Source organism: Oryzias melastigma, linkage group LG19 (assembly GCF_002922805.2).
Source record: "Oryzias melastigma strain HK-1 linkage group LG19, ASM292280v2, whole genome shotgun sequence".
In the NCBI taxonomy this organism is placed as follows: Eukaryota; Metazoa; Chordata; class Actinopteri; order Beloniformes; family Adrianichthyidae; genus Oryzias; species Oryzias melastigma.
Genome location: NC_050530.1, coordinates 19,314,387 through 19,327,333, shown reverse-complemented (window position 1 = coordinate 19,327,333; position 12,947 = coordinate 19,314,387). Strand labels below are relative to the sequence as shown.

The 12,947-nt window shown below is 37.5% G+C and overlaps 1 protein-coding gene across 2 annotated transcripts in view; it reads left to right on the top strand.

The window, feature by feature from the left end:
• The window catches only part of LOC112153989 (PH and SEC7 domain-containing protein 1), a 133,005-nt gene that overhangs the window by 75,077 nt on the left and 44,981 nt on the right, over nt 1–12,947 (top strand). For both annotated transcript variants that reach the window (XM_024284502.2, XM_024284503.2), the window contains exons 6-10: nt 1,566–1,760; nt 4,243–4,323; nt 4,639–4,751; nt 7,551–7,609; nt 10,525–10,614. In XM_024284502.2, the coding sequence (XP_024140270.1) occupies nt 1,566–1,760; nt 4,243–4,323; nt 4,639–4,751; nt 7,551–7,609; nt 10,525–10,614 (538 nt within the window). The remainder of the gene's footprint in view (nt 1–1,565; nt 1,761–4,242; nt 4,324–4,638; nt 4,752–7,550; nt 7,610–10,524; nt 10,615–12,947) is intronic.

Sequence of the window (12,947 nt, the reverse complement as noted above, 5' to 3'; positions counted from 1 at the left end):
TCTATAAAAATATATTTTGTCCAAATTATACAAGTTAGAAATAACACTAGTTAACATCGGGTCATTAATAACAATCAAATAAAATGATCTGGAGGGTTGGATATAATTACCCAGAGGGCCGGATCCGGCCCCCGGGTCTTGACTTTGACACATGTGGTTTACACAATCAACACAAGTTAGGTTGATCGCGTACTAAAAGTGGCTGCTTTTTCCCCACTTCAGAACCCACTGGAATGATAGTTGAAAGATAATAAATCCAGGAGCTAAAGGTCCAGTCTTAAAGGGTTAATGTCCCGCCCCCTGTTCCTGGACATTCACTTGCATGTTTGGCCCTCATCAGAATTAGCTACTTTGCACGGCTAGTTTGTGTGGAAAGTTGGAGGGCCCACGTTCACTTGGAAGTGAACCTGTTCAGCAGTGGTGTGACCATAGACATATATGATTTCACTGGGCAAAACAAGGTTTATTGTTGGCGTCACCCACAGAAAATGATTTATCTCAAGCTTTTGTGAAATCAGGCCAGAGCCTTCTTTGTCACTTCCTGATTGTCTGCCGCCATTTTGAAACCTGTCAATAGTGATTCGTCCGAGTCAGTCTGAGTCACATTTTAGAGGAACTACTGTTGTCGATCATGAGTGAGCCTGTTCACACCCCTTGCACTGAAAGTGAGATTGGGAGGAGCTGTCAATCAAATGTTTGAATAACATGCGATAAAGAAAAAAAACTGTAAATTAATTAGGATTATAAAGAAGGTAAACAAAAATGTTTATTCTGACAAATAAAATGACTGAGAAATAACTGTCTATTTCTCAATAGAAATCTATGGGACTTTGGCTTTGTGGAACCTGCGGGTACTGTCCAGTGTTTATACAGTCAACGGTGTGAACACACACTAGAGGAATCAGAGTGGATGATGTAAGAGTGATACATTTGAATATGTAAATAAACTCTATACAAGCAAAGTCAAAAAGCCTGGAAATTACAGCTCGTTTGTAATGTGGTATAGTTGGGAGGTCAAAGGAACTCTTTGATACACATTTCCTCTCACACTTTTCCAGACAATCTATATGTCATAAACACTTATCGGTGTATCTTTTTAGCTCTTCAGTAACCGCCTTGCAGCATCTCTCCACTGTACCAAAAATGTTGTACCTCACATTAATAGACATTCAAAATTGGTCAGTGAAATATAAAGTTTGAACACGTCAACTATCGGATTGCAAGGCTTAGGACTTTTCGTTGCTTTGCCCCGCCCTCGTTATTCCTAGCCAATGAGTGAAGAGATCTTTATCACAAGGTTTTGTCTAGTAGCTTTGGTTCGGAACAGGAACAGGAGTCTGAATACAGACCAAACACAAGGTTCAGGATTTGATCTGGACCAAATTTAGCGGACTCTGTCTAGGCCAACAGACTTTTCCAGTCTGAATACACTCATTAATACCATCATCAGAAACATGCAACATCAAAAAACCTCCAAAAATATCATTTTTGTCGTGGGTTTCTATTGTAGTCACTTCCACATTGAATCTCTTTTTTTATGTGTTATCCACCAACAACTCTTTCAGCAGAGACAAGGCTCGTCTGGCGACAGACTCTGAGCTGGAGCAGGACCTGAGCGATCGTCTCGGGTTGAGCAGCAGCGACACTCTCACCAATGGCAGCCATCGAGCGGATGTGGCCGCGGCAAAGCGTCTGGCCAAACGCCTTTACAACCTGGAGGGCTTCAGAAAGTCAGACGTGTCTCGTCATCTCAGCAAGAAGTGAGCAACCGATGTAGTGCTACTTACAGCTTTAAATCATTGACTGTAAAAGAGAACTGGACTGAGTGACCCCTCTGCTGGTTCCAAGAAGCCAAATCCCAAAGAGATCTATGGGCAATAAAAATCTACTTGTCAGAATAACCATTCCTGCTCTGATACCCTTGTCTAACATCGAACGTTCAAAACAGATTTCGTGTAGCCTGCTTTCAAGTAGGGGTGTGGACTCACAACAAGCTCACTCCTTATTGGCCAGAGTGGTTGCCATAGAAATGTTGACTTAGACCCACTCCGACCAATCACTGCTTACTGACGTCTAACTCCAACATGGACATATTTTTCATATTGTAAAAAAATGGCGGCTGATTTGAAATGATTTTGTCTTCTACTGGTGACATCACACTCACTCACTCCAGTTCTTACATACAGTCACTGGTTTAAACTATAAAATAGACCCTTTTCAGGTGACGTCACACATCGCCGGTCAAGTGCAGAGTCATTTCTGGTTTATATTGCTTATTTCTGCAAAGCTGACAGCTGAACTGTTTAAAGCACTTTTAAGTAAATAATAAAACCAATTGTACAATATTTTTTTTATAAATGTCCTACCTGGTTTTATTCATTTTCAGCTCTTAGATGGTTTACAAATCCAAGTACAAAATGTCAGTAAATCTGTAATTAGGATTTTATTCTTTTAATCTGTGCTAATGCTAGCATTAGCTTTACTATTAAAGTCAAACTTATTCCTGTTGTTTTCTACTGTGGTCAGTGAGCTGCTGTTAGCTCAGCCGTGGTTCTAACGTCACTCTCCTTTGTTTTTGTTCAAAACTGTGTCTGATAAAGGTAAAAAGTGATCAAATCAATTAGAACTGTTGCCAAAAATAGAAAAGTGACTATTTCCACGTAATGTTATAAAATTAGTTCGCCAAAAGATTATTTTTTTACTAGGTCGCTCCTATTTTGAAAGCTGAAAATACGTGGCTCGTTCGCTGCTCTTAACCTTTTCACTGAACCAAACCATTCTTGTTTTTACAATCATCCCCTAAAATATCCCGTAAAATCACAAGTAAATTTATCCTGGGAAGCGATTAAAATGCGTACGGACTATGCAGCGATGTGCGTCTTTGCTGAAGGTATTAAATGTGGCCAACGTGAATTTCAATCGGTTTTTGCGCTTGATTGCACTAAAAATACGTGCAAATAACATAATAACCAAAATAGAAACCGAATAATATCTGCTCAAATGAGTTCAATAAAACCTCTAATATTGGAAGATTATTTAAATTTGTATTTAGATTTGTGAATGGTCCAAGAGAGGAAATTAAAATACATTTCGGCAGGACTTTCATTAAAATACAAATTTTACATTTTTCTGTTGAAATTGGTAAAGTAACCTTTAATTATTTATGTAAAATTGTGTCAAACAGCGTTCAGCTGTCAGCTTTAACGTTCAAAATGCAAACACCAGAAGTAAGTTTTCCCTTTTTCTGCCCTGTTGTCATTTTGTGTGACGTCACAGTGAAAAGGGTCTCTTATGAGTTGAGTAACCCTTCTTTCACAGTATCTTCAATCCTTGACACAAAGAAATGCTGTAAATATACAGGACAAAAAAAAGGGACAATTTTTGGACCAAATGGTGTCATGCTTACATCAGCACGTTTTCACCCGCTCATTTTCATGGGTATGGGAGGGGCTGCTGCAGACAGTGCAGGTTTTTAGAGGATTACTCTTAAATGCATGAACTGATCAAAATACCACTGTGGGGTTCTTTATAGTGAGGAATGAACAGTAAAATACACTTAAAACTTCAAAAACTGTAATGTTTACAGCTCAGTTGATTCTTCTAAAGAATCTCACTGTGACTGTGCTACTATAGCTCATGCTAAAACAACACGATCGCAATGGTTTGATGTTGCAGAAACGGAACAGCAACATTAAGTAGGTTAGTTAAAAAGACTTTACTCAGCTCTTCTTTGCACCTTTCTGAGAATGAAAAGTATCAGCTGATGTGCACCAAGTCTCCAAAATGGGGAGGGAGCTGTGCCCCCAGTTATCTGTGTAGTACAAAATGCAAATCTATTGAATGAAACATGAAAAAGCTCCTCTGGTTTCATGGTTTCATTATGTCTGTAATAACTTCCAAATTCAGTTTTCTTTATTGCTTCTCCTTTATCTTTTGTCCCTAAGTGTGCAGGTTTAAAGCAGATCCACTTCCTTCCAGTGCTTCCCCATCAGTCAAGAGTGTCAGCCACTGATGAAAAGAATTTTAAATGAAAGGATTTCTCACTTTCTGCCAGATGCGTTCTGGGAATTCCCTCCATTTTCTTCTTCTGTCTTCCTTTAGCCTCCAGTCTGGATCTTAAATTGACGGTGCCAGTGATAACTGACAGCACGAGGCCGTTCTCTGACTTCAGAAACCAGCATTTCTGTCGTTTCTTCCTGCTGTCACTCACATGTCCTGCTGGTCCTGCTTGTCTTTCTGCAGTAACGATTTCAGCCAAACAGTTGCAGAGGAGTACCTGAGCTTCTTCAACTTCGCTGGCCTCACTCTTGACCAGGCACTGCGGTAAGACACGGAGAACATGCACGCCGTAACACACCAGCCTCTGCAGCAAAGCATGACTTTCTTTGGATTAAAAATGAATGTGTGTCATTAATTTTTAAAAATATGGCAATGATTAAAACATTAGGGTGTATCTTTATTAAAGATAAAACGGCTTTTCTGTTTGGCTTTTGGCCTAAGTTAAAGGGAAACCTGCTCTTTTAGACGTTTAAATGTCTTTAGTGACTGCTTCTACATGCAAACACTGCTCCCTAGAGGCCAGTTGTGGTGTTACATGTGAAACATGTGGTAAAGTTTTGTGGTGTGTGTGTGCGGCAGGACTTTCCTCCGGCAGTTTGCCCTGATGGGAGAGACTCAGGAGAGGGAAAGGGTTTTGTCACACTTCTCCAGGCGTTACATGATCTCCAACCCAGGAGTGATGCCATCAGAGGGTGAGTCTGACCTGCAATGTTCAAGCTTGGCCCATGATTAAAAAAAAAAAAATATATATATATATATATATATATATATGTATATAGATGTATATATATTGAATCTAAACATGTATCCCAAAATGAAATATTGCTATATATCGCCAAATTAATTTTTCCCTTCACCCCCACTGCACCTGAGTGCTCAAAGTAATTTGGATAAAAATGAAGGTCCAACTCCACTAAGATTTAATAAAACTAATAAAAGAATCTATCCTAAATCTGACTGGAAGTCAGTGCAAAGATTTCAAATTGTAGTGATGTGTTCCTTTGTTCTGATTCTGGACAAAAGCCGAGTTTTAAACAGTATTATTAGTATTTATATCGTAGGTACAATAATATATTTAAATGTTATAAAAGAGTTTAATAATATTTCAGGATTGGCTTTGGAGAAAAAAGGTCTAGGGAGAGCAAAACTGAAAAAGGACTGGAGTCCCTGTGCTATTTACCAACAGGCTAATCTGGTTGGCGCTGTCGCCTCATCACTTTAGCGTTGCTAAGCAACGGGCATAACATCCTGCTGATGAAATGCTAATTCATCCATAATCATCTATTTAGTCACTTATTGATCCGCTTTAATCCTTCTTCAGATTGAATGAGTTAATAACTAATTACATGAATTTAGACAAGTGCTAAAACGTCGTTAACACAAATGAAGAATTATATTTCAAATGCAGACGGATAAATTATCTTTTTATGGCTTACATATAGGTTTACACATAAGGAGGCCTGGAAGGGCCACACCAAAACACAAACACAAAAAGCAAAAACATAAACATAAAAAAAAAAAAAACATAAATACAAATTTCCCAAATAAGTAAATTCCAGTATAACTTATGTAATTGTCCTTCAGTTTTTTGCATTTGGGTTCTGCAACACATTTTTACATTTGTGTTTTTCTGTGGCTTCTCCCACTAAGTCAATGATTTGATCTAGTTTGACAAAACCTGAACACAGTAGCTCTGGGAGGAAGATCCCGGTCAGGAGTGGTCAGATCTTTAAAAAAAATAAAGTAAAAAAATCCCACAGAAGGGACAGAACAGAGCAGGTTCATCCATGCACATGGAAAGAGAAGGGGAGCTTCTGTGTTTGTGTGTTCACCGCTTCCTAAAGAACACATAACTGATGGATGGTAAGAAGAAAAATTAAAATCAAAATGTGCTTGTAAGCTTGAGACATATTTCCTGGTGTTCGTGGTCTGTTTTGGCAGAATAATTCAAAAAGCAAAAACCTTGAAACTGAAAGGAACTGTTTGAAAAGTTTAAACTTTTGCCATCAAAAGCGAAATCTAAGCTATCGCTTGGATCTCCTTACAATCGAACATCCGTGGGGACGTCCTGGACAAACGTGCTGATCCAGAGAACTCCAAAACATTGGACTAAAAAGTTCTGGTGCCGAATCCATCAGCACACGTTTAAAGGAATTCATGTCATGACCAGTCAGGGATAAAAACATGGATTAAAGCTTTAAATGTGTGTCTCTGTGAAGCTTAACTTTAGCCCCCCAAAATTAACAAAATGTGGTTTTTATTTGTGTCATACAGAGAAACAATCCAACTTTCTTTAGATTGGGACAAAATAAGCTTGTAATTAAATGAATTAATAAATAAATACACAAATAAACAGATCAACAACTCGCTAAAAGTATAAAATAAGTTAAAAGAAATTGAAAAAAAAACTATGTTCTCTAAAATCAAGATTTAAACATTGTTAAAATTGTTACATTTTAAATGTTAAAATTGTTTCAAATAGAAATATGTAACATAAGGTGTTGTAAAAAGGGGTGGGACCACACAAACTGTTTTTCTACCCTCTCATTTTTGACCCTAGAGCACTGTCGCCAAGTGATTTTCACCCGAGCAAAAGTATTTACAATATTTTTTGAGTGTCATGGGTCCCTGGGTAAAGTCTCACATGTCCCAGGAATGAGTGGACCAAAGGTCAAGTGTACAGTATCATTATCTACTTTTTTAGGAATTTTTTCTTCTCAAATTCCTACTTTTTCAGTCATTTTCAAGCATGTTCTTAGGATCTTCCTATGTTTTTTCTCCACTTTGTTGCATAAAGCACTGTTATTTTTTATGAGCAATACTTTTTTTGGGTATTTTATATTGGGTAATTACCCGTCAAAAGTGATGGTGTAACATTTTATAGCTAAAGTGTTCTAGAATTAAGCACATTGTATTGTTATGCTTGTAAATTTTTTAACTCTTGTATTTATTTTCATTTTTTGTTGTATTTAAAACAAAAAAAATCCTTGTCAAACCTATAAAAAAATTTTTTAATTTGGCTTGTCTATCCACATCAATAATGTGCAGAAATATTAGAAATAATTTAAAATAAAAGAAACACTGAAAGGCTTAAGAATTTGAGAATTTACAACTCTTATTTTGACAAGAAGGATGTTTTGTAACATAACGTTTGTCGTTTGTGAAGTTTAGAAAAAAGAAACTGAAGAAAGCAAAATTCATTATATGACCCTATTTTAGATAAACATGTGATAAATAAATAAATTAGATAATAAAATGTAGTAGATATATATATACTGTATATATGATTTGAATAAAGTAGTTTTTCTTTTTTGTTTTTTCAATTTACAGTACAACATAAAAACAGCAAAATACTGTCAGATTACTGATCATTTTAGATCAGATATTTAGAATGAGTGTAATGATTTTAATATATGATGTAATACAAATATAAATGATCACTACTTTGACCTCGTTTGGCAGAGATTTAACACACATGTTTTGTTCTGCAGATGCAGTTCACACTCTAACTTGTGCGCTGATGCTCCTAAACACGGATCTGCACGGCCAGGTGAGGAATCTCTTTGTGTTTCTGCATTTGAACAAAGAAAAAGTGGTTGCACAGTAACCTGCAAAAGCTCCCTCGTGCACATGATGACCACAGAAAAGGACAGTTGTAAGAACCGGTTTTTCTTAAAGGCTAACCAGAACAGCCCCTCCACCAGCTTTAATCTGCTCCTTCTGTCCTCCTAACGCTCTTTTTTAAATCGGCGCCATTAGCTGCTGTGCTGTGAGATAAGAGCAGCTCAGTGGAGGGATGATTAATGAGAGAATCAACTCATACAGGGACGATCGCTGCAGCAAAGAACCTTAACATATCATAAAGTTTGACCTGGGACTGTAATCACTATTCTCATTCTGATAGGAAGAAACGTTCATCAAAGTTCCTCTGACATTTAAACTACAGTTAAATATTGTCAAATTATAGTTTTAAAAAATGAAAATTTTCACTAAAGTCTAAATAATTAGTTTTTAAGTAAATAAATGTTAAACAGAAGAGTTTATTATAGCCTCTAAATATACTGCACGTGTATATATAAATATTTTAGAGTCCAGATAAACAAGAGAAATGACGAATGTTAACAATAGCAGAATAAAAATATAGATTGGATCTTTCTGGACTGTCAGCTCACAAGTGGTTTGAAATTTAAGATTCCAAACTAAAAAATAATTGGAAAAAAAATAAAATTTTAATGTAAAGTACTGGTCCAAAGTTTCTTTGAATAAAAAGAAAGGTTTTCAATAGCAAAATCATCTTAGATTCAGAAAACATGTCGTAGTCGCTAGTTTTTTTTTCTTTAAATAAAAAAATTCTTGTTACTTTTCTTGGTTCTTACCCCAACGGCAGATTTTTTTTTTCTTTTTTTTAAATTATTCAAATTTTAAGATTTTTTTTTATCTATTTCCAAAGTCGTGACTCTGAACTTAGACTGAGTATATTTTAAGAAAAAAATCTAATAGACCCTTTTTACAGCGACGTCGGACAAAATGGCGACAGGGCCGGAAATGCAAATAGTATAGATTTAGAACAGCAAAGCTGACAGCTGAACGCTGTTCAACTAAATTTTACATAAATAATAAAAGGTAATGTTACCAATTTCAACAGAAAAATGTACAATATTTATTTTATAAATGTCCTGCTAAACTGTATTTTCATTTCCTGTCTTAGATCCTTCACAAATCTAAATACAGATTTGAATAATATTTTAAGTTCTATTGAAATTATCAACCTTTCATATGAGCAGATATTATTCTATTTTGGTTGATGTTGTTCACATGTTTTAAGTGCGATCAGCACAAAAACTGATGAAAATTCATGTTGGCCTCATATAATAGATGCACATTACTGCATGTTGGCCACACGTGTTTTAACTGCACCCAATAATAAATAGAGTTGTTGTAATAAGAGGTATTTGTTGTTTTTTGGGGTATTTTTAAGTGGCACAGCAAATATTTTTAGTGCTGCTATGAAGTCACGTATTTTCAGCTTTCAAATTAAGAGCAGCTAAGACAAAAGTTCAGCTCTGGCCGTGCACATTTGGGAAATTACGTGCAAAGAATCATTTCCTTATGTAAACTTTTTAACGGTTTCAAATTATTTTTATCCTTGTTTACCTTCATTTTCCCGTATGGATCAGACACGGTTATAAGCAAAAGCAAAAGAGGATCTACGTCAGAAAATAACACAACAGTTATTACAATAACTGTTTTTCTTTATTGTCAAAATCACTTTTTCTGGGTTCACAAAAAGTGATTTTGTGAACCCAGAAATATTAGCAACTTTAACTGGTTAGAAAAGATCTTCTGCAGATCTACGTCTTATCCCCGTCATGGAAAGCTAGCGTTAGCATTAGCATAAATTAGAAGGAGAAAATCTTAATTACCTTCATAATCAAACGAGCAGCTTTCAATGAAGTTCCTGTAACCTTCATCTAACTATGGCCGTAAATAATCCCAGACTTGTTTAATATCATCCATTTGGGGAAGCAGCTGTGGAACGTTCTGCAGGATTACTGACATTTGTACTTTGATTTGAGAACCATCTAAGAGGGGGAAAAAAATACAACCAGGTGGGATATTTCTAAAATAAATATGCAAATTTCGGTTACAGTTGGTTAGGTTATCTTTCATTATTTATGTAAAATTGCTTTAAACAGTGTTCAGTTGTCAACTTTGCCGTTGTAAACCCATAAACCGGAAATCACTTTGCCCGCTCGCCATTTTGAATGACGTCACGTGAAATAATATATTATGGTAATGGCAATTGAAATGTATATATTATGGTAATGGCAATTGAAATGTAGGTAAACCTTCCAAATATTAATACTTGGTGTTACTTGGAAAATATTAAATAGTTTTAAAATGATTTCTCTTTTATGATTAAAATAAGAGGTAACTTTATTTCTTCATTCTTAATGCGAAATCAGGTCGTCATTGTAAATGAGAAACTGTTCTCAATCGACCTACCTGTATAAATAAAGGTAAATAATAATAATAATAATAGAAGAAACCTTATTTAAAAATTATTAGTGAATTTATTGAAACGTTTTATGCCAGGAAACTATGTTGTCTATTTTCTTGAATATGATGAACCTCATATTATCAGTCAGTTGTTCACATTAAATGTTACAGGTCCAATTTGTGTAGATAATTTGTTTTCAGAATATAAACCTCTAGATATTTCACAACAGCTCCAAAGCAGCTTTTTTCTTAAAGACCCTCTTTGATCAAAATGTTGTTTTTTTTGGTGTTTTTAACAATTTTCTGATGGAGGATATCTATTAAAGAAAATTAACTGGAAACGCTTTGAAAATAGATCTTAAGATGAGTGAGTCTTATATATAATGTAAGATAGGAATGAATATGCTAAATAAGGACTATGGATGATTTTGTTTGTAAAATGACGTTAAATATCTATTTTTCTAGAACGTTGGCAAGAGGATGTCATGCACGCAGTTCATCGGGAACCTGGAAGGACTGAACAATGGCCAAGACTTTCCCAAAGACCAGCTCAAAGTAAGTCATCTCCAGGTCTAAAATAGCTCAAACACACGTGCCGGTGTGCAACCTGCAAGCGGGCGGTTTGTTTGTGTCAGCATTGGGCCTCAGATCTGTGCGACTGACTGTTTGGCCTGCTTTAGCTGCCAGCTGGCCTCCCCTTTCACTTCTGCCGGCCTCCAATCAGAGCAAAGCTTGAGCTCGCCACTTCCTGGTACACACAAGATTGTTTCTTGGATGTAGAAGACTCAGCCTGAGGACGTCTGTGCATGGAGCGTTGTATTATGCTCCAGCCCCGCTGAGGACCGTGGGTTGAGAGCAGTTCAGTACGGGGCCTGGGGCACGATGTGGTGAAATAACCCAATCAGCGTTTGATGCTTTTGATAATGATCCTGTGGATTCAGCTTGGTCCATCAACATGCCACAGGCCCCCAGAGTGCCTGTCAACAAGTAGTAATGGGTTATTTATAATGCATGAGAGAAAGAAAGAGGCCGTGCGCTTCTGCCGCTGCGACGGTACAGAAATGAAATGCTGTGATGGTTATTAAGGGCAGATTGTGGCCGCCTTTTGGCCTGGAGCGGAGAGAGACGTGGGCAGGAGGGCCCGTGCATTACCTGTTTTATTTATGCCCGTATAAATCCAGGCCGTCGTTTTAATCATGCCCTTTATTCTTTCCTCTCTTTCAACAAAGCCATCTTCTGTCTCACCCACGAGTGAAACTCTCTTTTCTCGTCCCCAGACTCGGTTAATGTTCTCTACCCACTCGTTTTATCGTGGCTGCTTAGTTTTAGTCTTTGTCTCTGGGCTGCCACCTTTATCTGCTCTTTTTCACCTCTTCCCTGCTGCTCTTACCTCATTTCCTGCCATACCCAGTCCCAGAGACGGTCCGTGCGTTTCAGAGCTGAAAACCAACAGTCTTACTCCCAACTCCTCACATATTGAAATTTGGTTTGACATTTTTGGTTTCCCCAAGTTGTAGTTTTTTGACGTACTGGCTGTTCCCATTAAATCATGGGTCCCAGATCCAGAACCGGTCCAGAATCCGGTACTGGAAGCCAAACCCAACACTGGGCGCGAACCAGTACCGTGTTATAGTACTGGGCAGCTGTGGTGCAGCGGTAGGGCGGTCGACTCCTGATTAGAAGCGAGCGGGTTCGACTCCCGCCTTACCCGCCCATGTGTTGAAGTGTCCTTGGGCAAGACACTGAACCCCGAGTTGGCTCTGGTGGGAGGTTGGCGCCAGTGTTCGGCAGCGGAGCCACCACCAGTGTATGAATATGTGTGTGTGAATGGGTGAATGGGTCTGTGACTGTGAAGCGCTTTGGGCCCTCAAAGGAGGGTAGAAAGTGCTATACAAGTATAAGCCATTTACCATTTTAAGGTTAGGGTACCCAGTACTGGACGTGTCCCGAGGAACAGTACATATCCCGTACCATGTCCCGAGCTTTGCGGACCCTTGATTGACAAGTTGGGGACACCCAAAACGTCTAAAAGTGACGCTTAAGGGGGCATTAACCACACGTTAATATGTGACAACTTGGGGATGAGGATGTGTTGATGAAACAGTGAAACCATGAAAAGTGAACCGTGATGGAGCGAGGAAACAATGTATCTAGATCCCCTAGATCAGGAGACTCAAATCTGCGGCTCCGGAGCCACTTGTGGCTCTTTTACCTCTCCATAGTGGCTCCCTTACTAAAGAAAAATTAAATAATAGTGTTTTTTCAAGTAAAGGTTACTAAATTAGCCTTTATTTAAGTTACATTAGTTAAGTTTATAAATTTATGTCTAAGGTGGACCTCGGAGATAACGGTTTTTACATCAGTGTCTTTTATTTTGAAAGGAAATCATACAGGTGTCTATCAAACACAGGAAATAATTTCACACTTGGAGAATATTTCTTTTTTTATTGTGCCACAAAAGAAGCATAATTCATATTTATTATTTAAAAAAAAATACATTGCAATGAATGCAGAGCGGTATCAAAATAAGACTTTGCGTCTTCTACGGAGTCTTGATCAGTAGGAAACACTGTTAAAGGTTGCAGACCTCGGCCCTAGGATCCAAACAATAATTTTTCAGTTTGCTCCTGGTTCAGAAGAGGTGTACCTTGCACACAGAATGATGAAAGACTAAACGGCTCACTCGTGCCAAACCAAAGTAGTTAAATGAACTCATCTATATTTATCTTGGCTCTGTTTAACTTGTAAACAGACTCTGTTTGTTCTTTCCTGTCCTGTTTGGTCTGTTATCGTTTCATAATTTCCTGCTACCAAATGACTTCCATGGCTGCCATCGCCTTCATCCATGTTTTCCTCATTAACTCCCTCCGCTCATTTTCTTAGATCTC